This window comes from Physeter macrocephalus, chromosome 10, assembly GCF_002837175.3.
Source record: "Physeter macrocephalus isolate SW-GA chromosome 10, ASM283717v5, whole genome shotgun sequence".
In the NCBI taxonomy this organism is placed as follows: Eukaryota; Metazoa; Chordata; class Mammalia; order Artiodactyla; family Physeteridae; genus Physeter; species Physeter macrocephalus.
The window spans coordinates 22,754,095-22,772,090 of NC_041223.1; the positions used below are offsets into that span (position 1 = coordinate 22,754,095).

General features: G+C 35.1%; 1 protein-coding gene across 1 annotated transcript in view; it reads right to left on the reverse strand.

Moving 5' to 3' along the window:
- Window positions 1-1,270: 1,270 nt before the first annotated feature.
- VTA1 (vesicle trafficking 1) overlaps window positions 1,271-17,996 on the reverse strand; it is a 74,084-nt gene continuing 57,358 nt past the window's right edge. The window contains exons 7-8 of the mRNA XM_024122601.3: window positions 9,321-9,401; window positions 1,271-2,372 (exon numbers count right to left, since the gene is read on the reverse strand). Coding sequence (XP_023978369.1) covers window positions 2,227-2,372; window positions 9,321-9,401 — 227 coding nt within the window. The 3' untranslated portion in view covers window positions 1,271-2,226. The remainder of the gene's footprint in view (window positions 2,373-9,320; window positions 9,402-17,996) is intronic.

A 17,996-nucleotide genomic window follows, 5' to 3' on the forward strand; every position in this document is an offset into this window, starting at 1 on the left:
TTTTGTTTTCTGCTGTTTCCTCATGCAAAGGACAATACCAGGCACATAGTAGCTGCTCAATAAATACATGTTGACTGACCAAATGAAAACTATTTACCCTAGTGTTACATCAGAAAATTTCTAACTTTCTCCTGTCAGATTTTATATGCAGAAGTACAAAGCTAAAAAGTCTTTATAGTTCAATCCCTTCATGCAAGAAAGCATTTTAAAGTAATGGGCCACAGAAACAACTGGGATTTCCTGATAGTCAGGAAACAAATGATTAGCAATTTACATTATTATTGTAACATTAATGTTAATTACAATAAACATTTATGGAATGCTACTACTTGCTGAGCACTTCATGTGTAGTATCTAACTTAGTGCTCATAACAAACTCTGAGGTGGCTTGTGGTGTCACTTCCATTTTACAGGTAAGGGCTGCTACATCACAGCTCACTTCTCAGTGGACTCCATGGTTTCCACAGCATCTTCTGCCCTCCATGTGCTCTCCCAACTGGGAGCAATAGGTAGGGTGTGAAATGAGAGGTGACAGTTTTCTTCCTAGTGGCCAGACATGTTAGGATTTTAATTAAAATTTGCTGAACTGTATTTTACATTTACCTTTTATAACATGAAAGATCACCCTAGTCATTTTTCTATTTCTATAAACTTCTATAGAACTATATCCGAGTCCTGGAATTCCAGATGCAAATGTTGAACCCTGCAAATGTTCTAAGAATTCAGCTGTGAAAGATATGAAAATGTTTTTCAGGAGGCATGTTTTTGGGGGGCTTGTTTTTGCAATAATTTAGAACAGTTTATTCTGTCAATATTCATTCTATCAAACTCTATATAAATAACATTACACTTATGCAAAGAAAAATAGAAAGACATAAGAGATTATGAGATAATGATTCATTTTCTTTCAAACAGACGGTCAGAACAGGGGTCAGCAAACTTTTCCTTAAAGGGCCAAGTAGTACATATTTTAGACTTGCCGGCCATATAATTCTGCCATCGTGGAAAGCAACCAAACACAGAACATAAATAAATGGCTATTATTTGGTTTCAATAAAACTTTATTTACACAAATGGCCAGCCCATGGACCATAGTTTGCTGATCCCTTTGTTAAAAGATTCCCAGTATTAGTGGAATGAATGAAATGGACCAGATAATTTCAGGTAAATCTGCCAAATTTCTCTCTCTTTATATTATTACAACTAAAACTAATGACTTTAGAAAAGTGACAATTTTAGCATGCACAACAGACATTTGGCTCTGTGATAAACTGAATTAGTTAAAAGAATCCTTGTATTTATTTTTTAAACAGCACAAATGCAGGTGACATAGTAAGTCCATAATTCCCACATAACTTACAAACTTAGCAACTGAAAGTCTATGTTTTTATAATCTTCTGCATCATTCATAACTATACACTCTATGGAATCCATTCCATAGCAGCAGAGGAGAACCTTAACTCAAAGCACCAAGTTTCCAGGCATTATTACAAATGTCTTGTTTTCATTCTCTAACACATGCAGTCAAACTGCCTAGGAAGCAAATACCAATTCACCTTAAGCGTCAATGAATAAGGGAAAACAGTTGAGCAACCAACATTACTCTTATGTCTAAAACTGATTCTACCTCTTTACCTTATTACATTTCCTTCCATGAACATTTTAACTTTTAATGTAGCTATATTTAATATGAATATAAATTGAAATTTGAACATAATCTCTTTCAGATTCAACTAACAGTTTAGGATGTTTGTATCTGTTTCAGAAGTCCTGATGAAAACAAAAACTTCTCTAGAATATTCTGGCAATCTTTATTAAAAGTTAAATTTAGAATTTTATAGCAAAGTAATATGGTCTGTTTGTCCAAATTATAGATTAAAAAATTCCTTAATTTATGTAGATTAAGATACAAAGCTAATTCCCAATACATTTTATAGAAGTGTGTTCTTATTTTTTGAACAAGCAGGGTTCAAATGAGCATTTTTAGGACCTTGCTCACATCAGCCCTATTTACCCAGAGACTACTGAATCCACTAAATGGACAATGAAAACTGGTTGAGGCTGCTGATGAATGCTTCAACAGGAATCTGATACACAGACACAGATTCCATTGTTATAGTCAATGGAACTGAAGTCTTCCTTAAAATATGCTCCTGATAGGCTGAAGATAGAGTAGTGGACTGTTAGTTCTTTAAGCCAAAAATGCATGGATGTTGTACAAAGGCTTCATTCTCTGCCTGTAGTCAGTAACTTGAGGGCCTTCTGTAGATTCTGCACTGCAGTGCTGACATCTTCATACTGCAAAGCACTGCCAGCGTATTTGCAGTATTTCTGAGCTCTAGCAAAGTCCTCTGGTGTTAGTCGGATATCTCCTAAGAGAAATACAGAGTAATTAAGATATTTATAAAGAATATAGGAAAGTTCTCTTAGGCTAGGTAAATGCTTATATTCAAGATTACAGAAAATGTTTAAGGTTATATTAAAAAATGAAGGCTTTTTCCCCAATCCCCAGTTGTATTTGAATAAAGTTTCTTTATGCTTTAAAATTTTTAAATTACTAATATAAACCATACAGATGTCAATACATAACAACTTATATGAGCAAGATTTTCCTACCAGAAATCATACACTGGAAGCCTTTATATTTTGGCAAATTAACTGCAAAAAAATTATATTCTGTATAAAACAAGGAAAAGAGCTTTGGTGTGTATGTTAGAATTGCTGAGCCTCTCTTTTCGTGGAACAATAAATACACACAGACTAAACCATTCAACCCTCATTTGAACTAGAATATAAATATAACTCAAAATAAATTAAATAACAAACTTTACGTTAAAAAATTACATAAGTCATCTGTTTTTAAGCATAAAAATAGTTTGCATTTGTGCTGTCCATATACAAAACTCTAAGGTTTAACTAAGATATATCATTACACTACACAATTTTTAAACATGTAAACAACTCTTACCAATTATTTGTCCAAAATTTATCCCAGCAAGTTTTCTAGTTACACATATGATTAATATGGATGAGCCCAACTAAATAATTTGGGTAAGAAAAACACACTGAAAACATTTCATTTAATCTAAGATTTGAATATACTTGAATATATATTTCTAAAGGTGAAATTAAAAACTGACTTTGTGTCTTACCTTTGGAAATAAATACCATTTTCTTTAGAAATTTTTATGAGGATTCTAAGGAGAACTGGTCAGAAGGCTAGGGGCATACAATATAATGAAAAGATAATATATTTCGATTCTGTTTCTAAAGGAACATATAATATATTTTGATCCTGTTTATAAGCTTGTAGTTATAAATATAATTACTTTTTTTAGTTGCTTTTAATTTTGCCAGATAGTACAGCATTAAATGAAAACTCTGACACTCCCTAGGCAAGGACTTCAAAGTATGTAGCAATTCCAGGTACTCTGATACTAAATTCTTATCCAAATTATTATTTTCTAAAAATTTTCAAAAAAGAATACTGAAACAATGTATCCTAAAGTTTCTAGCCCAGTGTAAGTGCCGCATAACTTCAACAAAGGAATATAAAAAAGCTGTCTGTACTTTAAATTCTTCCCACATTTTAAAAGGAATAAAAGTTCACGTAGAATTAAACATTAATTAATTTTCAGATTTTAAGATAATGTACTTATACATCTACATATAGTAACCAGCCCAGTGTGTTACACATACAAAGCCTTCAAATATTTGTTGAATTAATATTATTAAAGCTTATATTAAGAGTTAGTCCTTACTGTTGTGAATCAGAGATTACACATTCCAATTTTAACAGAACTTATTTTAATTTCCCTGAATTCTGGTCTTGCCTAAACGTTAAGAAATACAAATGAATAAACTAGTAAAATGTAATTATATATTTAAAAAACAAAAAAGTTTCTCCACAGTTCTATTTTTAGTATTTTAGTGACTTGGCACTTGTTACCCATTAAACCTAAAAAACAATTGTCCTGCAGTTCTTTTGACAATTTAGTCAGGCACACTTCTGCTTATTTTTTTTAATTGAAAGATTCATCAATGTTTTTTCAAAGTATATTGAGAGGCTCTAGTCACCTAGATGTATACTATTATCTAGGTGAGTGAGACATCTATGAAAATTAAGTTTACCTTAATACTACTCATTTTGTGCTTTAATAGTCTATTCTTCTATCTCCAGGCAATGTTTAAATATGTAAGACATCTATCCAGAATTTACTGGACTTGCTGGAGGAAAGCCCTAATGCTCAGGACTAATTTTATTTTTTACAGCATCAGCTTTAACACTGTTTTGCTGACGTATCACTTATTTATTAATAAGGTAAAAATGTGGGGCTTCCCTGGTGGCACAGTGGTTGAGAGTCCGCCTGCCGATGCAGGGGACACGGGTTCGTGCCCCGGTCCGGGAGAATCCCACATGCCGTGGCGCGGCTAGGCCCGTGAGCCATGGCCGCTGAGCCTGCGCTTCCGGAGCCTGTGCTCTGCAACGGGAGAGGCCACAGCAGTGAGAGGCCCGCGTACCGCAAAAAAAAAAAAAAAATGTGTACTGTAGTAAGAACTCTGTTACTATTTTAGTTTTAGTTTTAGTTTTATTTTATTTTTAGTTTTATTTTTATATTTAGTTTTATTTTAGTTTTAGTTTTTATAAACTAATCTAAAACTATTTTAAAACACAAATATTGCATTTTTTATGGAATAACAATTGCAATATTTATAAAATGTGAATAAAATAACTTAGCAGAAAACTATAATTACAGATACATAATATATACCTTACAGCATGTATGACAAATTATGTAACTATCTTATAAAATGTAATAACTAGATGATAAGAACCAACTTACAGATTTAGATGTAAAATGTAATTTACAGATTTATATAGATGTTAAGATTTATTTTTATTTTTTTTATTTTTATTTTTACCAATTAAATATATAAATATTTATAAGTAAATATATATTTATGCAGAATATATAAAAATATTCTATATAAATATATAATATATATAAATATATAAAGAACTTAAAAAGCCATGTCAAATAGTTACTTTCGATATTTTGTAATATTTCAAGCTTTCTTTCCTTTAAAAATATTATCTATAAGTCATTAATAATAAAACGCATGAATTAAAATTTTAAATTAAATAAAAATAAAATCTGCTTCCTAGTTAGGATTCTTTTAAATTAGCATTTAAAAACTAAATAGAGAAAGTGAAAAAGATATAACAAAGGAAAACATATTTCAGGAAGAGAACAACTGTTCAATTTCAGTTTATCTGATTTTATATTCAAAATGGTAACTATTACTTAATGCACCTAAATGAAAGCTGTTTTTTTTCTATCATTAAAATTTACCAGAAGCCATAATCAGAACCAGAGAGAGCACACTGTGGACCTAAAAGGTATTTAAAGAATCAGAAAAAAAAAAAAAAATCACATACAGCTAATCCAACCATAAAAAAAAAGATTTAGAGAAGCTGTCTAATTTAATATAATATCTCTTTTTTGAAATCTGTGCTTATAAGTTCCAGATGCCTTCAAGAAGACTGTCTTTATCACAGAGCTGCTTCTCCCCTTCATAGGGCAGGACAAGAACCAGGCAGAGGAGAGCTAGAGCCATCAGTTAAGTTCTCTATTCCGGGGGGAAAGAGCCTGGGTCAGCACTGGATCAAAGGTAACATTATTTGGTATAAAGAGAAATCCCTGCATGCTCAGTTGCTAGAAGCATCTATTTCTAAGGTTGATTTATCTAACCTTGACAGAAGATAGAATACTTAATTGTAAATATTTCCGAAATGGGTCTTTAGAGATTTTTTCCTACTTAACTAGAAATTCATGTGAAGGACCTTGGATAATAATCTGATCCCAGTGTACTCAATTATCCTCTGACTTGAATGGAAAGCATAGGCAAAATCATATGGGAATCATCTGATTCCCTGCAGTAAATCTTGGAGGTAAATATAAAGTACAGTACTGATCCCTTAAATCCAGGCATCGCCAGGACACATCACTTAATAATGGCAACAGCAATAGTAATGATTAGAGGCAGAATATTATTATGTCTTGAACCATGCTAAATATTTTTCATATATCCCATTTAATTTTAAAAAAACCTTTAAGAGGTAAGTTGTTATTCACACTCTAATACTATCAGGTATATACAATTTAAAAAAGTAAATACTGTACTTCAAATATCTACCTTCCCAATTCCATTCTCCTCTTCAGAGTGAGCCACAAATTCAGTACAAAAGTATTTAACCTTTTTTAATATGTGCACAGTATTCCATGGGACAGATGGACCATAATTTCTCATTAATAGACACTTAAAATTGTTTTCTACTAATACAAGTGAGGCTGAAATAAAATATCCTTGTAAATACATTTTGTGCTCATATCTAAATATTTCTCTAAGATAGATTCCCAAAAGTGGAATAGCTGAGTCAAAAAAAATTTGCAATTCTGACAGTGACAGAATGCTACTGAAGAAGGCTTTACCGATTTATATTCCCACAAAGAGCATACAAGAGTCATTCCCTATGTTTATTTCTGTTTTTTTTTCCTATTAAGTTTTATTTATTTATTTGCAGGAGCTCTTTATATATGCTCTGAACAGTAATTCTTTATTTTTTTAAGTATTGATTTCCTCCTGGTCTATTAGTTGCATTTTAACAATATAATGGGGAGAGGAAATCTTTTGCTGTATGCAATTTATTACTTTTCATTAGTCCAACTTGTTAAGATACAACCAAATGAGATATAGGAATTGGGGGATAGTATCTAATATATATTTTTTCTAACATCAGTTTTGATGTTTTGTTTTTCTTGCCACGCTGATCCAAATGCCACTTTTGTCATTATTTTAATTCCCATACTGTGTGGCCTGATTTCTGGATTCTTTATTCTGTTTCACTGTTCTGTCTAGTCTGCTTCAGATATTTTCACATCATATTTTAGGGAGAGCTTTTACAGGTACATGGGACTGTAGAGAGGAATCTGGAAAACAAGTTTAACAGAGGAATATAGTATTTGCTGGGCAGGTTATCTGTCTACTAATAGACATTTTCCACTATGTTCTTGGGTAATTTGCTAGTTTATTATAGTTTCTTTACTCTTCTTACCTTATCACTATGTTCCCCCATGAAACATACACATACTCTTAAACTAGGCCTTTCAGGATTCAAAGGCCATTGCAGCTCCTGATTTTAGGTTGTATAACTTATCTGCTTTTAATAAAACCAGGAAAAGTAGAATAAACTTAATGTAACTCATACACTTAAATAAGTCATCTACCTTTCCCCTCCCCACTTCACTTCTGAATTATTTCTATTTTTTGTTTTCTTAGGTTACTTCCCTAACTCCAGTTGATAAGCTTACACCACCATTTCTTGATTTATCAGTTTTTAGGCTTTATCTACTGACACTCTGCTATGAAACGTAAAGAATTTATCTCACTTTCCTCCTCTCCTGCCCTATCTCCTTCTAAATTTATTAGTGCTTTTAAATTTCTTAGTTGCTTACTTTTGTCTTCTATTTCTCATTCCATCAACTCTAGAAAAAAAATCACAACATTTCACTTCTGGACACTCATCCTAATAACAGCTTTCTTTTATTCCACCTTTCAACTTCCAGAAATATCTCTCCTACCTTCACTTGTCAGTGTTGATTTATATTCTGCCCTGAATAAAGTATTCTGTTTGTGATAAGCCTATGCCATTCCAAGGAGAATGTTCTTTGTGTCCAAGTTAAACAAAATCCCTATTCTTATATTTCATAATTCTGTTATTGCTCAAAATCATGGCATATTTCAGTTTGCTTCTTACTTGAAACTACTTGTACGATTTAAAATGTTTTCTTGGATCTTTCTGTTCTTCTTGGGAAAGGAATTCTACAGCTTCTTATCCATTTCTTTCCCATTCTACAGCTTCTTATTCTATATATTGCATAGAATCCGCTTGATTTTTCTTAAAGGAGGGGAGCTCTGATTTTCTGTTCTAATTTTAGAGCAGTTGCTTTTCAAGCCTATGGAAAAGCTGTCAATGGAATTTTTCTTTAGGTGACCTAAGATTAATTTCAACATTTCTTATATCTCATATTTCTTTTCTTGGTTATCATTCTTTTCTTAATGGAGTAACTTCTTCTGATAACTTCCTTAGAAATGGTGTATGGTAGGCAAAACTTCAGAATCCTTACATATTTAATAATATTTATTTTGCCTTCACATCTGACAGTTTGGTTGGGTAAAGAATTCCACGGTTCTAGTTCTAGATGGTAGACTAAGCATACATAATTGACTATTTTTCCTTCAGAAACTATATTAAAATGATAAGGTAAAACAAAAGGAAATAAATTCTAAAATTGAAGGAAAAGCAGAGAAAAGAGTGTAAAAACTGGAAAGGATAATTGACAAGAGATTTAAAGAAATTTCTAGAAAAGCAGAAATTAAGTGAAGGTATGCTGTTAGATAAAACAGTGTCAAAAAAAAAATCCCAACTCAGAACATGTAATATAGGAGGCAACTGGGGAGCCTATCCAGAGAAACTTCAGAGAGAGTCTAGCTGTATGAGGAGTGGGACTGGGGGGATCTTTACTTGATTTTTCTGTTCTCCCCTGTGAGTGGGTCTAAAACAATTATCTGCACTAGTTTCACATCCTTCCCCCCCTCTATCAACCTCTGCATACCTGTACACCCTCAGCCTCAATGGCTTCCCATCTCTCACATGAGACCCTAGACAAAAAAGATAGAGAATGTCTCTCTAAAATTGTGGAATTAACTTCCTGGACAGCTAGGACTGACAAGGTATGTGTGGTACACCCTTTGCCATCCCCCTCCAAGAAAAGATCTCCTCATCCATGGCTGAGATGCAGGAGGAAGCTGAATGGCCTGTTCCCACTCGCAGGGTAGAACAGAAAAATCAAGTGGGAAACAGACCTGCAGACATAGTATCAGGGGAAATTCAATAACATCTACTGAAAATAATCAATCAACATCTTCATTCTAAATATAAAAGGAATAATCTCATCAGACATATGAAGAAAACTCTGAATAAGAAAGACCAAATTAAACAAACAGAACAATCAAGTGGGGGAAAGAAAAAGAAGTTGAAAAGATTAAAAAAAAAGAGAGAGAAGGCCTTTGGATTTAGGTATTTTTGATAATAAGAAACAATCCTGGTTTACTGGAGAATCTAGTGAATAAAGGCATTCAAAGAAATGTGTTTCAAATTACCTAGACATTCAAATACACTGCACTCCTAAGATAAAAGTACAAAACAATGCCCCCAAACAGCAGAAACACTATATCTCATAAAACAGCTGACTTACCCTGGGAAACTGTATTGAAAAGTGCAGGATCAATGGCCGGAATAGTCTGTGGAGTAGGCTGTATAGTGTTACTTGCTACACCTGCAAATCAGAAAACCATAAATGGGTATAAAAGTGTTACACCTCTCAATTACATTCTAGGAAAGCGCTCAAAGGATCATGGAGGAATTTCATTACTTCGCTAAATTACTTTCTTGAAAACTTAATGAAATGAAATTTGATATACTTATTTGATGGTGGAGGCTGCTACAGGAAATATGCAGAAAAATACATTTTGAGTGTTTACACACATGTATTGGCCACACATTTCTTATTATGTATTTTGCATTTTCTATCATGTCTAATACTTCAAGTTGCTTCTCAAGTAAAGCTTACCTAATATCTGTAGAAGTAACAGACTCCCTTCCTACCTTTAAATTTCTTAAATAAATAATTAATTTTGGGGATAAGGTGGGATATAACTACGATTTAGTTTAACTTATGGGATGAGTCCCATTTCATCACTATGAATGAAATTACAAATTATATATTCCAGTTTTCCAGTTTATATGTTTTTAAGATAATATTTTTATATATCCAATAAGCAATTAGTTTTGACTTCCTATTAGAGCTTGTCATGACTGTCATATTCAGTGGATAACTAGCATTCTTGACTAATGCTAAGTAATATACTAGAGTTGAAGATTATTAATCATCTAAAAAATTAACACAAATTGTTGAAACTTCCTAAATGAGACTTAGGTGATTCAATTAACAAGAAAGCAAATGAACAGGAAAAGTTGATTGCTCTTGATTAATGGACTCAAATAGAAAACAGGATTCTTCTGCCCTAAGCTAACAGATTAAATCTGAATAGGCAATCTGTAGTAAAGGTAAAGTAGGATAGACACTAGGACAAGAAGACGGGAACAGAAGAGAGGGAGAAAACAAATTGTGAAGTTTTCAGGGTCACGGATACATAGCCAATGAGAGTTCTAGAGCTATGGTTTCACAAAGGTTGACTGAAGTTCTGAAATATATTCTGCAGCTATGAAGTCTTGACTGTGAAGGATCTTCTCAATCCCTATCCAAAGGAAAAAAAAATGGTTTAAATGTATACTATTTTATCTCATTTAATTTTGTCTTAGGACAAACTAGTTTCACTTTACAGGCTTAGTGCTATTAAGTCATGAAAATCTTACTTTTTTAACTAAAAATTGAACTAACAAAAATTTTAACAGTACAAAGGGGTATGGATGAAAAGTCAAGTACAAATTTTAAATAGTAAAAAAAAAAAAAAAAAAAAGAGAGAGAGAGAGGAAAAAAAACGGTGAAAAGCCTGCCTCTCATTCCTACTCCAGGTCACTTGAGGGCTATCACTAGTTTTAGGATACCCTTCTATGCACATACAAACATGTGTGTGTCCAGGCCAGTGTGTGTGTGCGTGCAGTGTGTGCGTGTGTGTGTGAAATAAATGTACTTTGCTAAGAAATTTGTGTTCTAGCCTAAATCGAAACCCTCCGGACAAACTCCTTTCTCTATGGAGAATGCATTATTTGGTATGTATGTTTTGCCAAAGGTAATATGTCTGCATACTGTACTATTCTGTGCATTTTTCACTTAATATGCCTTAGCAATAATTCCAGATTAAATATATTTAAATCAGCCTTTTTTTTTAAGATTTTTTTTTTGATGTGGACCATTTTTTAAATCTTTATTGAATTTGTTAAAATACTGCTTCTGTTTTATGTTTTGTTTTTTTGGCCGTGAGGCATGTGGGATCTTAGCGCCCTGACCAGGGATTGAACTTGCACCCCCTGCATTACAAGGCAAAGTCTTAACCAATGGACCACCAGGGAAGTCCCTAATCCTCCTTGTTCCTTTTAATGGCTACATAGTGTTCCATTCCATGCATGAACCACAATTTATAATGCTATCCATTACTGACGAACATTTAGGTTGTTTCCAAACTTTTGTTGCTATAGCTAATACCACATGAATATTTTTATACACTGTGTACATATATATGCATGAATATATTTACAGGAAAAAAATTACAGAATTATAACTGCAAAGTCAGGAGATATACAAATTTAAACTGACCAATTCAATGACTATCTTTTGCTTGATTTTGATAAATGCTAACAAAATATATTAAACTGTAAACATATGACATAATTCTCCCCACAAAACCTGAACTTTCAGAGGCACATAATTTACATAACATATATTTTTTAAAGTTAGAATGCAAGATTTGAGAGGGCTCTTGAGACTACCTGGTGAAGTCCAGTGATTTGAAGCAGCTGAGCATAAAAACACAGGTAGGTGACTATATATATTCTTCACACAGATCTTTAGAAAAAAGGATAAGTTGACAACCATCTCACAGACAATCTGGATATCAGTGCCATTCCTTACTAAGTAATTAGTGCTTCTGCCTAAATTAAAATTCTCCTAACAAACCCTTTTCTCTATGGAGAAGGCATACTTTCTTTGGTCAGCCTCCTGCATTAATTTTTAAATGCTTATTTGTACTTCTCCAGATGACTAATTAAGTAGGTAATATTATTTAACAAGAACAAAACAGAATTTACAGAGAGATAATTTACTTATGTAGTAGAATTTTACTTGAGCGATATTAAAAAAAACCCAATTATCTGCATTTTATTAAGAACTCTGGTCACAGTCATTCAACCAAGACTTGAACTGACAGCACAGGCTGCTCAACACGCCTCATGCAGCAGTCAGAAGATGCTGCTTCTCATTTGTTTCCACACCCAGGGACCAAGGCCTGTGTTCTTGGCAGCCATCATGACATGTTCCCACAGGGGCCTAGCATACAGGTTCAACTAAGTGCATAAATATCTGTTAAATCAATAAAAATGGTTTTTAGTTTATGTTATTTATTTTTTGAAATGCCCAAATCTAGTTAATTTTCCTTCTTTCTTGATTTGGAAAGATTTCAATTGTCAATTTGTGAATGGGTTGCAGCCCCCTGGACTACAGTATGTTGGAATGACGTCACCATAAAAACATTCCTGGGGGAAAGCAGAACTGTGTTAGAAATTTCTTTCATTCTATTACTCAACAAAAAGAAATGTTAACAAGTAACTTCTGGTTAATTTTTTAGCGGATGGTTGTTACACAGGCTATATGATGAGATTAATATATATTCAAGAATTAAAGGCTATATGATTTCTAATTAAGTACTAAATTGTTCTCCTGACTATGTGGTGTGGGGATTCTGAAAAGGGAGAAATGGGTGTTAGTTAGAAAACTCTAGAAGACGTTGTAAAAAGTATTAATTAAACAGAACCCTGAAGGTCAGTAGCATTTGAAGAGGCAGAGAAAGAGAAAGCCATGCTAACTACGAGGAACACTGTAAGCAAATGTAAGACTGGGTTAAATAAACCTCAGAATAATTATGGAAAATAGCTCTGATAGAAATGGTTGGGCCAGAATATTAACCACTTTGAAAGCTGTACAGCAGAATTCAAATGCAGTACTTCTGTCACTTAAAAGAACAATAAAAGACCTAAGTTTTTGAGTTACTTATGAGGTGAGCTGCATTTATAATTAAAAGGCTAGCATATATTCTAAAATAACTCTTTTCATCTATTTAGACTTATTACTGACATCTTCTTCAATATTTACAGACTGTGAAAAGCATGTTTCAAGGAAAGATAAAACCGTAGGCTGTATTGCCTCTATCTGATATTACACAGTGGTAAAAGCACAAAGAGGTAAACACTTGGCTGTTCAAACAATCACTATCCCCGCCCTCCTTGCACCCTCTGCTTTTCTGTGGAAGAACTAAAAACTGTATATTAGTACATACTATTCTTTTCAGCTATCTTAAGGATTTCCCTTTGATAAAAGTGCATCCTGGACCTTTATATGAGAGAAAGTAAATCATTCTTAAAGTGAGTAAAAGGGGAAACATCTGCTATATTTATAAACTAAAAATGTTATTTCACTTTCTAGTAGGCAACTATGAACTATTTTTTTTTTTACTGTTTTAAATATAATAGAAAAAAAAAATCTGCCAGCAAAGAGGAGATTCCCATATCTCAAGCCAACCTTAAGAGAAAAAATATTATGAGAAATGTAGGTTTTGATTTGATAGAACTTTAGTCCCTTGGAAGGGAAACAGAAGGGAGGTGCCAAAAACATGAAATCCAAAAGACTTGGATTCAAATTCTAGTACTGTCACTTATTAGGTATGTTTCTATGTGTATTTTTTTGGGATAACTGCTTAATTTCTTTAGTTTGTAAAGTAGGGATAGCAATATCTAATATAGCTCTGTTAGAATAAGTTTATGAAATAGCTATGATAATTATTTAAATGCTAAGTCTATAAGAATGTACACCTGATGCCCTAAAGCAGGTCCAAGGTTTTTTAGTTTTATGTCCCACTCTGAAGAACATAAGAGAGTGAAAAAAAAAAATAAGGCTCATGCCAGATTTAAACGGATCAAAATGAACTGTTCATGCCAGAAAACTTCCTAACAGAAATAGAAGACTATCTCCTGATATCTATCTTTATGTGTGGATATTCTGAGCAGGAGTCTATTAGCTTGAACATATGAAACTACTAATATTTTATCACTTTTGTTGTACAAAAAGACACTTTGTTTGGTTCAACCTATTACAACCCTCCTACTACCAGCATATTTTCCCTCTCATATATACATACAGTACGCCTACATATAAAATATATGTATATGGGCCTATACCACAACTCTGCCCTAAGAGACACTGTCTGAGCAATACCCCTTAGGCATTCTTTGGGTAAGGTCAATGTCCTACCCCAACAGTGACACATTTCTTGATTCACAAAATGATTTTAAGTGTTCATTAACTTGCTATTAAATACCCTTTCTTTGGCACAGAAATAGGAAGGAACATTTAAAAAAAGGAAGCATAACTAAGGCACGTACCAGGCACCCGTGGAGGACCACAGACACCTAAGGGGATGGGAGGAACCCCCAGCCACTGGGTAGGACGTGGGGCGTGGGGGGGAGTGAAGGGGGAGGAGAAGTGGAGGTGGGAGGGACTGGCGCCCCCTGGGGGGCTGGGGGAGGGGAAGGGATCCCACGCCTGAAGAGGGATACTGGGGAACCACTGGGAGGGCAGAGGATCAAAAGGGAGCGTGGCCAGGTTTCCCCTGCCCACTTGGGCCCCCAGGAACCTGCTGAGATCCCAGGCCTGATCCTCTGTCCACCAAGGCCCCCTCCAGCCATGCGGGTCCTGAGGGAGCGGGAGGGAGGGGGAGGCAAAGGTAAAGGCTGGGCCTACAGGACCGGCACCCCTGAGGGGTGGCTGGGGGAAGGGAGGAGTTCCTAAACCCAGTGACCCACACACAGTTAGGGGTCCCGTGGGGACAGGGGAGACCCTGGGGGGGGACGCGGAGGGGGGGCTCGGAGGAACAGAAGGGAACGTGGCCAGCGCTTTCCTTGTCCACTTAGCTACCGGGGAGCCTGCTGGGCTCTTGGGCCTAATCCTCTGCCCTCAGAGCCCACCTCCTGCCGTGCAGAGCCCAAGCCCCACTCCCACACCCTCACCCAGGCCCTACCTCCAAACTCCGGAACTCCACACTCCAGAGGCCCTCCTTTGGACATGCTGCCTCTCCCCTTCCCTGCAGGTCCTAAGCAGAGGCCCTGTCCCCAGGGCCTTTTCCAGCTGGGTCCTGAGCCTAGGCCCCGCCCCACACTCAAGCGTCACTCCCCCACCCACCTAGGCCCCGCCCCACCATAACCCCACCCCTGCCTAAGTTCCACCCCCACCTAAATTCTGCCCCATACAAAGGCTTTTTTTTTTTCCTCTTTTAGACTGGGGTTCTGTTTTACCTTGTGAATTCACTGTTGTTGATTCATTTACATTTCTATTTTTCCTAATAAATCTTTTATTTTTCAAATTTATTTTTTATAGTTTGTTATTGTTCTCTCCCTTTGGCTTGTTCCCCCCACCCCCCCTTTTTTTTTTCTGTTGTGGTTTTATTTTACCTTGTTGTGGTTGTTTCAATTATATTTTTATTTTTCCTAATATTTTTATCTTCCTAATTTTATTTTGTTTTGTTTTCATTCTTTGATATCATACAGCTCCTTTCTTTCTTTCTTTTCTTTTCTTTTTCTTTTTTTTTTTTTTTGCTGTGCCATGCAGCTTGCAGGATCTTCACTCCCAGGCTGGAGGGGTCAGGCCCCAGCTCCTGTGGTGGGAGCTCCAAGTCCAACCCACTGGACTAACAGAGAACCTCAAATCCCAGGGAATATTAATCGGAGTAAGGCCTCCCAGAGGTCCTTCTCTCAGCACCAAGACCCAGCTCTATTCAACTGCCTGCAAACTCCAGTGCTGGACGCCTCAGGCCAAACGACCAGTAAGACAGGAATAAAGCCCCACCCATCAAAAAAAAATTTTAAAACTGGAAACGACAAAAAAATATGTTACAGATGAAGAAGCAAGGTAAAAACCTACAAGACCAAATAAATGAAGATGATTAGGCAACCTACCTGAAAAAGAATTCAGAGTAATCATAGTAAACATGACCCAAAATCTGGGAAACAGAATGGGGAAAATACAAGAAACATTTAACAAGGATCTAGAAGAACTAAAGAGCAAACAAACAGTGATGAACAACACAATAACTGAAACTGAAAATACTCTAGAAGGAATGAATAGCAGAAAAACTGAGGCAGAAGAATGGATAAGTGAGCTGGAAGATAAAATGGTGGAAATAACTGCCAGGGAGCAGAATAAAGAAAAAAGAATGAAAAGAATTGAGGACAGTCTCAGAGACCTCTGGGACAAAATTAAATGTATCAACATTCGAATTATAGGGGTCCCAGAAGAATAAGAGAAGAAGAAACGGTCTGAGAAAATATTTGAAGAGATTATACTCAAAAACTTCCCTAACATGGGAAAGGAGATAGTCAATCAAATCCAGGAAGAGCAGAGAGTGCCATATATGATAAACCCAAAGAGAAACATGCCAGACACATATTACTCAAACTATCAAAAATTAAATACAAAGAAAAAATATTAAAAGCAGCAAGAGAAGAGCAACAAATAACATACAAGGGAATCCCCATAAAGTTAACAGCTGATCTTTCAGCAGAAACTCTGCAAGCCAGAAGGGTGTGGCAGGACATATTTAGAGTGAAGAAAGGGAAAAACCTACAACCAAGATTACTCTACCCAGCAAGGATCTCATTCAGAGTCGATGGAGAAATTAAAACCTTTACAGCAAGCAAAAGCTAAGAGAATTCAGCACCACCAGACCAGCTTTACAACAAATGCTAAAGGAACTTCTCTAGGCAGGAAACACAAGAGAAGGAAAAGACCTACAATAACAAACACCCCAAAATTAAGAAAATGGTAATAGGAACATACATATCGATAATTACCTTAAATTAAAATGGATTAAATGCTCCAACCAAAAGACATAGACTGGCTCAAGGATACAAAAATAACACCTGTATATATGCTGTCTACAAGAGACCCATTTCAGACCTAGGAAACATACAGACAGAATGTGAGGGGATGGAAAAAGATATTCCATGCAAATGGAAATCAAAAGAAAGCTGGAGTAGCATATGACACAAAATAGACTTTAAAATAAAGACTATTACCAGAGACAAAGAAGGACACTCCAGGATAGACCATATCTTGGGTCACAAATCAAGCCTTGGTAAATTTAAGAAAATTGAAATTGTATCAGGTATCTTTTCCAAACACAACGCTATAAGACTAGATATCAATTACAGGAAAAAAATCTGTAAAAAGTACAAACACATGGAGGCTAAACAATACACTACTCAATAACAAGAGAGCACTGAAGAAATCAAAGAGGAAATGAAAAAATACCTAGAAACGAATGACAAAGAAAACACAACCACCCAAAATCTATGGAATGCAGCAAAAGCAGTTCTCAGAGCGAAGTCAATAGAAATACAATCCTACCTCAAAACAAGAAAAATCTCAAATAAACAACCTAACCTCACAACTAAGGCAATTAGAGAAAGAAAGACAAAAAAGTCCCAAAGTTAGCAGAAGGAAAGAAATCATAAAGATCAGATCAGAAATAAATAAAAAAGAAATGAAGAAAACAACAGCAAAGATCAATAAAACTAAACACTGGTTCTTTGAGAAGATAAACAAAATACAGAGGATCATGAGAGATTACTACAAGCAACTATATGCCAATAAAATGGACAACCTGGAAGAAATGGACAAATTCTTAGAAATGCGCAACCTTCCGAGATTGAACCAGGAAGAGATAGAAAATATAAACAGACCAATCACAAGCACTGAAATTGAAACTGTGATTAAAAATCTTCCAACAAACAAAAGCCCAGGACCAGATGGCTTCACAGGCGAATTCTATCAAACATTTAGAGAAGGGCTAACACCTATGCTTCTCAAGCTCTTCCAAAATACAGCAGAGGGAGGAAAGCTCCCAAACTCATTCTATGAGGCCACCATCACCCTGATACCAAAACCAGACAAAAGATGTCACAAAATAAAGAAAATTACAGACCAATATTACTGATGAACATAGATGCAAAAATGGAAATAAAAACAAAACTAAACAAATGGGACCTAACGAAATTTTTTTTTTTTTTTTTTTTTTTTTGTGGTACGTGGGCCTCTCACTGTCGTGGCCTCTCCCATCGCGGAGCACAGGCTCCGGACGCGCAG